This window comes from Humulus lupulus, chromosome 6 (assembly GCF_963169125.1).
Source record: "Humulus lupulus chromosome 6, drHumLupu1.1, whole genome shotgun sequence".
Taxonomy (NCBI): Eukaryota; Viridiplantae; Streptophyta; class Magnoliopsida; order Rosales; family Cannabaceae; genus Humulus; species Humulus lupulus.
Genome location: NC_084798.1, coordinates 210005522 through 210016365, shown reverse-complemented (window position 1 = coordinate 210016365; position 10844 = coordinate 210005522). Strand labels below are relative to the sequence as shown.

At 28.7% G+C, this 10844-nt stretch overlaps 1 protein-coding gene across 1 annotated transcript; it reads right to left on the bottom strand.

Moving 5' to 3' along the window:
* Nucleotides 1-510: 510 nt before the first annotated feature.
* LOC133783101 (carbonic anhydrase 2-like) lies at nt 511-3155 on the bottom strand. Its single transcript, XM_062222635.1, has 9 exons — nt 3029-3155; nt 2553-2662; nt 2302-2448; nt 2136-2184; nt 1823-1939; nt 1644-1697; nt 1419-1504; nt 1193-1298; nt 511-909 (listed from the first exon to the last, which is right to left on the bottom strand). The coding sequence occupies exons 2-9, from the start codon at nt 2621-2623 to the stop codon at nt 772-774; spliced, it is 768 nt and encodes a 255-aa protein (XP_062078619.1). The 5' UTR covers nt 2624-2662; nt 3029-3155; the 3' UTR covers nt 511-771.
* Nucleotides 3156-10844: the final 7689 nt, after the last annotated feature.

Here is a 10844-nt window from a genome sequence, read left to right as displayed (position 1 = left end):
TCCATGGTCGCGGTTAGTGGTGGCACTCACGGTTGCCGACGTAAACAAGATCAAACTCCCCCATCATCCCGGTCTATAAAGCTTTGAAAATCGATGGATCATTAAGAAGATTTGAGGTGCTGCCGGAAGTGAATACCGTAAAAATGAAAAAAGTTTGAATAGTATAAAAGAAAAAAGTACCGTCTAACCGTATTTTTGTTTTTTGTTTTTTGTTTTTTTTTTGCTTAAAACAGTTTTAAACAGTTTTCTGTGTAAAATTCCCAAGATTATTTATATAGCTTGTCTCTTTTTTATTTGTTTATTTGTCTTAGTATATTAGACTCTCTGTTTCTCCCCCTATCTGATATCTCTTTAATTTTTAAGTTAGTAATAATCATGCCATTTTCTTCATTTTTCTACATCAACGCTTCCTTGATATTGTTATTCTTATATTAAAAAAATAGTAGTTTATTGAAAACATTAAACTATTAATTTAAAAAAAATATTAAAGAAACAGAATAATAGCCAATGGGAACATGAAGCTGAGAAAGATTTCTTCAATCTTATTGGACGGAATATTACAATTAGAGAAGGAAACAAACTAAAGAAAAGCAATGAATAACTGCTTTCCTAATTCTTTATTACTTTCGATAATAAATAAGGAAAATGATGCTTAACTAATTAAGTAACACACTACAAACGATCAAACACACTACGCATTAATTATATATGAAAACATAAGTTGTGAGAAAATCAAATGGAAATTGGGAGTTTGAAATTATAATTAATAATTCACTCAAGTTCCCAAAGCTTGAAAGATCCATTCACAAAATCGTAATATCCACCCCTAAGTGCTATCTTCTTCTCTTCAACTCCTTTTTTAACAAATGGATAAGAATGTAGATTCTTCAGAGATAGATTCACCGCTTCCTGCACATTTAATTATTCAATAATAATATATATTAGAGTATTGTTAAGATCATTGGAACTTAACGTTAAAATTAATAAAGAAATATACATATATTTTATGTCCAAAATCACATTCATATTGATGATGCACGTTTGAAACTGCTCATAACTTTACCACGAGGACATTATTTTTCATATGTTTTGTACAAATTTTTGTGTATATAAAATAAAATTTGTGTCAATATTATGGAACCATAAAGTGTATGATTTTTTTTGTATTTGGTTAATTATTTAGATTTATTACCTCAGCACATATTTCACATTGTTCCTCAAATGATAAATCACTGTGTTCAGCTTTGACTTTATCTTTGGCAACTTGCGCAATATTGACCCAATCATCAATGAAGTCACTGTAGAATTTATCAACATGTTAGAGTATTGAATCAAAATTAACATGAATTAAATTATTATTATATATAAATAATTCTAGCCTCAACATGTAAATGATCCGAATTAAAAAAAAATCTTACAAACGAGGAGAACCATCTTCAGGATAAGACATAAGTCTTTTTACGCCACCACAACGACTATGTCCAATTACCAAAATATTCTCCACCTATTAATTAAATTTTTAATATTAATTTATAAACAATTTAACCATAATTAAAACGTGATACCAAAAAATAAAACACAGAGAATGTAAGATACATAACTTTGATAGTATTCAAAAAGAAAAGAAAAAATTAAAATTTTACCTTAAGTTCTTCTACTGCATATTCAATGATTGAACCAACTCCAGAGTATTTCAACTGTAAAAATAATTAAAATAATGATAAAGGTTAAAAGTGAAGTAATTGATAGTAAATGAAGATTGAATTGAGAATATATATATGTATATTTTCAAGTTTGATTATAAATTTTAATAAATAATTACCGTGTCAAAAATTGGAATCAAGTTGCCGATATTACGGGCCATAAAAGCTTCACCTGGTTGAAAATTTAAGATATGGGAAGGACTCACTCGAGAGTCAGAGCATGCGAACACCAAAAACTGTTGAATTAATTAATAGTAGTTAAATATAAGATCGATATATAATTATGTAGACGTACATGTAATGGTGTATGATTAAGGCAAAATAAAATTTCTTGTTCTATCTCAAAAAAAGAAAAAGAAAATAATGCATGTGTATTTGTATTTTTCTTCTATTTTCGGGAACAAAAATTCTAATTAGGCTATGTGTGCATACCTTAGGATGTTGGGATTCGGCAAGTTCGTTAAACAAGCATGGATACTTACTGCAAAATGATTCCGTCAAATAATTAGCCACTTAGGCACCTGTTTTTTTAATTATTACTTTTAACATCAATGATATTAATTATAAATAAACATGTTATATATATATATATTCTTACTAAAATTTATTTGAGAGAAAGTGCTTAAATCCATGGGCAATTCTCTCAACAGGATCAAAGCAGCAGCCGTTGGGATCCTGTCCATTCCTGATCAGCGTTACATCAGAAAATGTTTCATCTTCCTCGCTTTCGCTTTCGGCTTTCTCACTATTCAATCAATTTAATTTATAATATAATAATGATTAGTTAGCTATATTTTATAAATTTATATAAATATATATACAAAATCTAATAAATATTTAAATAATTACCTGATGATCACTAAATTCTTCTTGACGCCGCATTCATAATTGGCCAACTGGGAAGGCTGCTCATCGGCCATTATATTCTTTTTGCTGATTTATATATATATAATTTCTTTCTGCAAATTCAAGCAATTAAAAGATTATTATTATTAATTATTATATATTACTACACTCGTGAAGATTCAGTATTTATATTTAATTATACAGGTTACATATACCATCCTGATTTTCCCTAAGTAGTTTATATATACGCATGCAAGAATTCACCTAAAAATTAAAAAATTATAAAACGTAAAGGCATGCAAATATTAATAAACCATACTACTTATATAAGTAATAAAAGTACGGATATATATATATATACTTGAAAGAAAAAAATTGTCTAACCCCAGCTAGCTAAATTATGATGTATGTCTTATAATTTATAAGCCCCCCAAAAAATAACAATATATCTTATAACAGTGCTGTGTATATAAACTAACCCTTTTGAAGAATTGATAATATTCTTCCGCACTATATGAGTAACAGAGTAATTTATGGGTAGAATAACCAGAATAATAGTTTGGATTTGCAGAAACAACAATAGTTATGAAGACAAATATAGAATTAGCAGAGATATATTTGAGGGCAAGCAATCTCATCTATTTATAAGCCAAACCTTCTTTCGATGTCTTACGTACGTGGACTCAATATATGTAAATATGTTGACAAGTCCACCCACTTGTTTTTTCCTTTATAAATTAAATAGATTGTTTAATTATTACTGGAATTCTGCAATATTATTCATGCTCAACTAACATAAAGTTTTTGCTTTTTACTCATTGACGAGCTCAACATTCAACGTAAAAAAAAGTTTATTTTATTTTATTGATATTGGTGGACCATAATTAGGATTTAGGAGTCAAGAGTCCACACCTTATGGTCACCAATTAATATATAATTATAACATTTAAATCCTTGGGTTCTATTATATAATTGTTAATTGGATTATTAGGTTTACAAAAATCGTTGGGGCAGGTAGATTTTTTGGAAGATTGCTCATTAAAATTTAATTATATTCTACACAATGCAAAGAAAAACATGTTAATTATAACCAATCGATTATCATCATGACATATCTTATACTACTTTTAGGTAATTAATTTGAATGTTGAGTTGGTCAATATGGGGTAAAAGCAAAGTAATATATATTTATTTAGTACAATTCTTTTATAAGGGTTTCACTTTAAGTCCTACCGGTAGGATTCTAAGTGTTTCTCGACTCGAAAACTAGGTTCAAACATGTTGTTTTCCACTCACATAAAAAAAAATTAGTCACGCGTGTATCAACATATTTGAACTTAATTTTCGGTATTATAAACTATTCAGAATTTTCTAGAAATTTGCAATATATTTTAAATAGCTACAATATGACGGTCATAAAAAAAAATCGCATCAAAAATTATTCACGAGTCGAGAACACTGATAACTCTACCAATAGAGTTTAAAGTGAAGTCCAGAAAAAGAATTCTCCTATATATTTATACACATATAACTAAAGGTGTAAAAAGATGGTGGATTCCAAACGCGTAGGTTGCCTTACAGACAACAAGATGAATTAGTTATATGTATGTTTATCACATAGCTAGTTTATTAATAAATTATAATTTTTTTTGTATAAATAATTATTCACGGTTACATTTTATATCGTACGTCTTCAAAAAATTTATTATATATATATATATACATTACATTGCTATTTCGCCTCTCACGTCATTAATTACATTTACATGCATACAAGGGAGCGTAGAGGGCCGCGCCCAGTTTTTTATTAGTTTTTTTAAAAAAGATAAATTTTAATTATTGCTATTTGCTATATACATATATCGATAAAAATAATATGAAAATATATATTCACAACAATAAAATTAATTACATAATATATTTTTACTTAAAATTTTCTAATTAGTTATTGTATATTTTGAAATTTCCAGTACCTACCCTGCATGTTTGCTTTGGCCGAGTTTGATAGTTCATTAATTAGACTATTTTTAATATCATATCTTTCTTTTCTTACTTTGTTTTTATACTTAAACTAGGAACAGATGGTTAAAAAAAGGTTTATACTTTTTTTAATTCTGTATTTTTTTTTATTACCTGTTTGGATCATGTATTTTGACAAATTACTTTTTGGATCCTATATTTTGTAAATTAGTTAAAATAGAACCCTAACTCAATTTTAATGAAGAAAAAATTGAATATAACAACACAGGTTTTAAGCAGTATGATTTTATTTTTGTTCTGAATTGTTAGTTTGGTAAATTATTTATGATTTTAGTTGAAAAAACATTAACCAAAATTGGGTTTAGGGTTCTATTTTAACTATTTTACAAAACATATAATCTAAAAAATAATTTGTCAAAAGACAGAGTCCAAATAAATAATAAAATAAACACAGAATCCAAAAAAAAATATAAACCCTTAAAAAATATATTTCTAGCTAGTAAAACTCTAAATATTTACCATTTTAATACCTGAGCCGCCGGCTGGCTATATGTATAAATATATTATTATTATTATTATTATTATTATTATTATTATTATTATTATTATTATATTGTATATTAACTAGAAAAAATTGATATTAGCTCATCATTATAATATGAACGCAGATCATGAAAAGTTAAAAGTAAATTCTATCTAGAATGATTCTACGGTGGATTTCTGACGTGTATTTAAATATAGAATAAATAATATTTTTGTACTCAACTACGATCACTATATGATTGTAGCTCTGAATGGTTCTCAATATTGAAAATTCTCTCCGAACTGTACACATTACTAAAATATAGGACTTCTGTTAAATTTTGTCATAAGTGGCTAACAGATTGATAATGTGATATTTTATTTGTTGATGTGACACTGTCATATGTAGAATAATGAGTAATTTTACCCTCTAAATTTTGACCACTAGCAAATTGTACCATTTTCATTAAAACTAATTAATTTCTTTTAAGACATGGCAAAATTGATTATTCTACACATGGCAGTATCACATCAATAGACAAAATGTCACATCATTAATCTATTAGTCACTTAGGATGAAATCTAATAAAAGTATCATATTTCAATAAAATACATAATTCTTGAAAATTTTTAATGTTACAAATCAATCATTCAGGGATACAATCATATAGTGCTTGTAGTTTGGAAGATAAAAATACTATTTATTCTTAAATATATCTATAAAATACACTATCAACTAATAAATAAACATGTTTTAGCCGAAAAAACTAATAAATAAACATTTTCTTCCATTAGAGTGTCGATAAGAATTAAGTGAAAATTAAATGTTCTACATATTTATACAAATTTGATGACGCACAAATTTGAAATTTGACGCACATGTCATGTATACTAGGTATTAATGTTATTAACAAAGACTGAGTAATATAATTAAATGGAGAAAGACAAAAACTAATAACTAATTTGTTTTTGTCTTTTTATTAACTTGCAACAAATTAGAATTGGACACACATATACATACATATAATTATATATATATATGTATGTATTGACTAGATCAAATGAAACAATGCCATGATAATATATTGACTATATATCTATTTACCAATTGTCTCCATCAAACATCTTTTACTTGGTATGATGAAAATAGAAAGAAAGAAAAATGCAATCCAAATTTGATTTTATAACATTATTCTTTATCCAATTTACTATTGCTTGTCTATAAATGATGATGATGTTTTGCCTACATTATTATATTATATCTTATGATTTCTTTGAAAATTCAACATACTGCAGTACTTTTTTATTTTCTTTTCTTCTTTAGACTAAAGTCATAAGAAAATTCTAGATAGACCGACATTCATATTCATGTTCAGGTAGTTGAGTGGATTCAATGTATGTTCTTTTCATGTGGTCTAGTTTTCTCAATTACTTTCTTTCCTGAGATGAGTTTTTGCTGAAAATAACAATATCTCCAATGCCTAATAATACTTGTGAGGTAAAAAAGATATTGCGTTCATTGAGCAAGGAGTATGAAAAGATATATACATACTCAAATGATTGCATTTGGTTCAGGAATAAGTTTGTCGATGCTAGTAATTGCCTTGTGTGTAAGTGCTCTAGATCAAAGTTGAATGATAATAGAAAAGAGGTATAGACCAAGATTCACTACAAGAAAAAATGGTTTTTACTTCGGTTTTTAAGCTTGATTTACTTCGGTTTTTGCTAAAATTCGCAACCGCAGTAGTTCGAAGCGAAGTAAAAAGTAGTTAAAAACTGAAGTAGAATCTCCACTTTCTACTTCGGTTTTCACATAATAACCGAAGTAGAAAGTAGGGCACGCATCCATCCTGGGCACTTTTTACTTCGGTTTTTACCTAAAAGCCGAAGTAGAAAGTGTCTCTTTGTTTTAATAATTACTTCTGATTATTTTTAAATAACCCAATTCTATTTATATATATATATATTGGCCTAATTTTATTTAAATGGTATAATTATATGTATATATTTTTTGGCCTAATTTTTTTTCAACGGTCTAATTATATGAATTTATAGTTATATATTTTTACAATTGGAATTGGTTAAGAATTTTTTTTTTGAATGAAAATATGCTAACTTTCATTAATTAAAAATGTCATACATAAGTATATAAAACACAAGTACTTAAGTAACATAGCTAGCATTAACATTAATACATTTACATAAAACTAAACTTACAACTAAACGAACTTATAAACAAAATAGGCTTACTAATAAATGTATGTCATCAATCGACCTAACCATTCATGTTGGATTGGCAAAACGTCTGCAATCTCACAATATTATTTCTTCCCATCAAACTGTAAAATTAATAAATATAAATTAATTTATAACTTATTTTAGTATTGATAATCTATAAAATTATTTTAGAATCACAATATTGCATATAAAATTAATTTATATTTATTAATTTTATAGATTATTGATACAAAAATAAGTTATAAAAAATGAACTTACTTTTTCTTTTAAGGTTTGATTGCATTTGATGCCCGTACAAGATCTCTAATGTACTTCAACACATAAAAACTACATTCATGACTTTGTGGTTGTCTTGGACATGAAACATTGAATATCTTTGTAGGATGCCGAGTAATTCATTGGAATAAGCCTTATAATATACACTATTTAAAAATAAAATTAACAAAAGTTATTAAAATGTAGTAACATGTAATAGTTGTTGCATATTAAGAAATATTTTTAAAAATTTAAAACTTACCTCATTATCACTGAATTAATTTCTTCAACACGTTTGTGTGCTTTCAGTGGATCTAAGAACACGATTTTTCCTTTTGGCATAGCAATCACCAACATCCAATGTTCCCTAAAGTGATAAGCGTGCTAAATAAAATAATTAAATTTTTAATATATGAATAATAAAATAAGAAAAGTTTATAGTATTTCTTACCGTATGTTCCAAGGTATAAAGTATAGTTGACAAACTCTATCCATGGTCATCAACCAATTTGCCAAGTCAATGGTTGATCGTTCTACATCGTTAACATTATTAATGCTAAGACGCTCAATGTCAAAAAACTTGTAAAAGACACGCTGATTTGGAAATAGGGACTCCCAAATGCATCTGCAAAATTTTATTAAGTGTTAAATATTTTTGAAAAAGTTCGGCAGAGCTTCCCCTATAAATAAGACTACCCAAACCTGTAAACATTCAATTTACTATGAAAATTTGCAACAGATTACAGAGCATTACTCATAACAATTCTAAATTTCATATCATTTCAAAGAATTAGTTGAAAGGATACCTTAATCCGAATATCATTGCTGAGCCTCCAATCATATGCAAAGTAGCAACTTGTTCCACATCCTCTGAAGTTATAAAGATTGACTCACGATTCATGAATGATGGGTCCACTGAAATTGAGACGACTGTGTTTATTCTCTTAACTCTGCAAAATTCTCTCACCATAAAACTGAAGGCCAACATGGATGCGATTCATGATGTGATCGGCAAATGGTTGGCCTTCGGTCAGAGTGTTTTCTGGATTGACGTGAGACCCAGCTGATGACAGATGTGGGCTAGTCAGAGAATTACGGTTCGTCTTATCCTTGGATGGGCTTTTTCATATAGGAGGTTTCTTTTTTAGAGAACCCTACGCAACATCAAGTAAAAATAATATTAAAATAATGGACCAACAAATATTTTAATAGGTAACAAATTAAAGAATTCGTTTATACCTAATCAGTCATAACTAATTCTTTTGGCCAAGGAATGAATACGTCATAGGTATCTCGAACATAGCGTATCTCCCCAACAGAACATGGGATTTCAGCATCCTCTTGTAACATTTTGGTGACTCGCACCCTCGCGTATTTGTCTGTCAGTTGAACACCATGAATAGTCAGTGGACCCACCCCATCAATGATAACACCATCTGCCACCACATTATGAAAATTATCTAAAGAAAGTAACACATCCTGCATGTACGGTGTGTGATATTCTTCATCATTCTGCATGTACGGTGTGTCATCTTGCATGTACGGTGTGTGATATTCTTCGTCATTCTGCTCATCATCGTTGTCGTGTTCATCCATATCACCTATCCCACCTGCTTGTTTAGCTCTTTCCTCCTCTAAAGCTTTAAGTTCTGCTTTGAGCCTCGCAATTTCTACATCTTTCTTACTAACAACATCAACCATTTCTTTTTCTAATTTTTGTTTTCTTCCAAAGACGGACGAAATCTTCACAAATGACCAAAGACGGACGAAATCTTCACAAATAATCAACCCAATTATTTAAAAACTAAAATATTGTAGAATGAAGTTAAATGCAACAAATAAAAAATAATATCATACCCAAGTGCTCTAACACGGCCTGGGTGCTCAGGTGTCCCTAAAGCTTGCGTTAATATGTCATTCCGACCCTTTGTAATGATTTATCCACTACTAACTTTTTCTTTCACCTCATTCTGTCAAACAAACCAGTGATCGCTTATATTAGTAACTTATAAGGACTTTATCATTCCTACATTACTTTAAAATACTTGCTTGAAACCACTTACAATTCTTTCTTCAATTTGTTTGTCCAAATCTGTGACAAGAACCTTCTTCTTTTCTCATGCTCTTATCCAAACCTGGTACCATTCTACATTTGCCACACCTAGTTCATTTTTCTACAACATACAACAATTAATTAAAGTTGGTGAGTACAATATTCTTCATAACAGGTTGACAGTTGTAAAATAGTGATGTGAATTACTTACCAAGTCCTCTCTAACATTAGCAAGCCCTCTATGAGATGTACGATGCCTCGAAGTATATTTGAGAGCTCTTTCACGTTGTGCTTCCCGCAAAGCCTACATAAAATAAGTAACGGTAAATTTTTAAGCAATTATTAATATTCAAAACTAATAAATCATATATGTAATAGATATACATAATAGTACCATAAACTCAGGAGATAAACGGTGGCTACCAAAGGTCCTCCAATCTTCTAGGTCAAGTTCTGGATATTTCTTAGGAAGGATTTGGAGTTCATCTATCAGACCGTCTTTTGCCAAAGGGTAGATGTAGTCACTAGTGATGTTGGTCTTAAAATCTCTCATCATTCTTCTCATACATTTAATTAATTATGGTTTCCAATTTTTTGGAATGTTAAAGCCACCCTGAAATAGAAAGAAAATGATTAATGAAATACAAAGTAATTCATGAAAATTATCAATATATTAAAGTAATTAAAATATTTTCTTACATATACATCCTCCCATATTCTATTCTTTAATTCTTGTGGGACTTGTCTCCAATCCTTATAATTGAGAGAGACTGTTCTCCTAGTTTTAAGTCCAAGGTACGATTGCATCTCGCTATATGCTTTCCCTATAGGTTGACCTTTATCATTAAACTTAATATTTCTCTTTATTCCCTTAGCTTTTTTATTATTGATATTGTTCTTCTTTGTTGGGCCTCGCCTATTTGGTGTGTTCTCCCCTTCAGAATTTGTCATCTGCACATAAACAATAATTAACGTTACAATTATGACATAAATAAATACATATTTAACATAAAAATGAATACATTACTCACTGAACACATTTTCTTTCTCTTTTTCTTTTCTTGGCTGATTCACAATCTACCCATATTCCATCTCTAATATCATTTCTAATGTATTCCCCATCATCATCATCATCATCTTCATTGAAATCATGGATTTGCTCAACTTGCTCATGTATTGGTTGCCCAACAATAATATTATCATGAAACAAATCATCATTTTCTTCGTCATTTTCATCTTCTATAAAC

Coding starts and splice junctions, on each gene's coding strand:
- LOC133783101 (XM_062222635.1), bottom strand. CDS start 2,623: ATGGCCGATGAGCAGCCTTCCCAGTTGGCCAATTATGAATGCGGCGTC. Junction 1,299..1,418: donor GAAGATGGTTCTCCTCGTTT/GTAAGATTTTTT, acceptor TAAATTCTACAG/TGACTTCATTGATGATTGGG. Junction 910..1,192: donor AATGTGAAATATGTGCTGAG/GTAATAAATCTA, acceptor TTAAATGTGCAG/GAAGCGGTGAATCTATCTCT.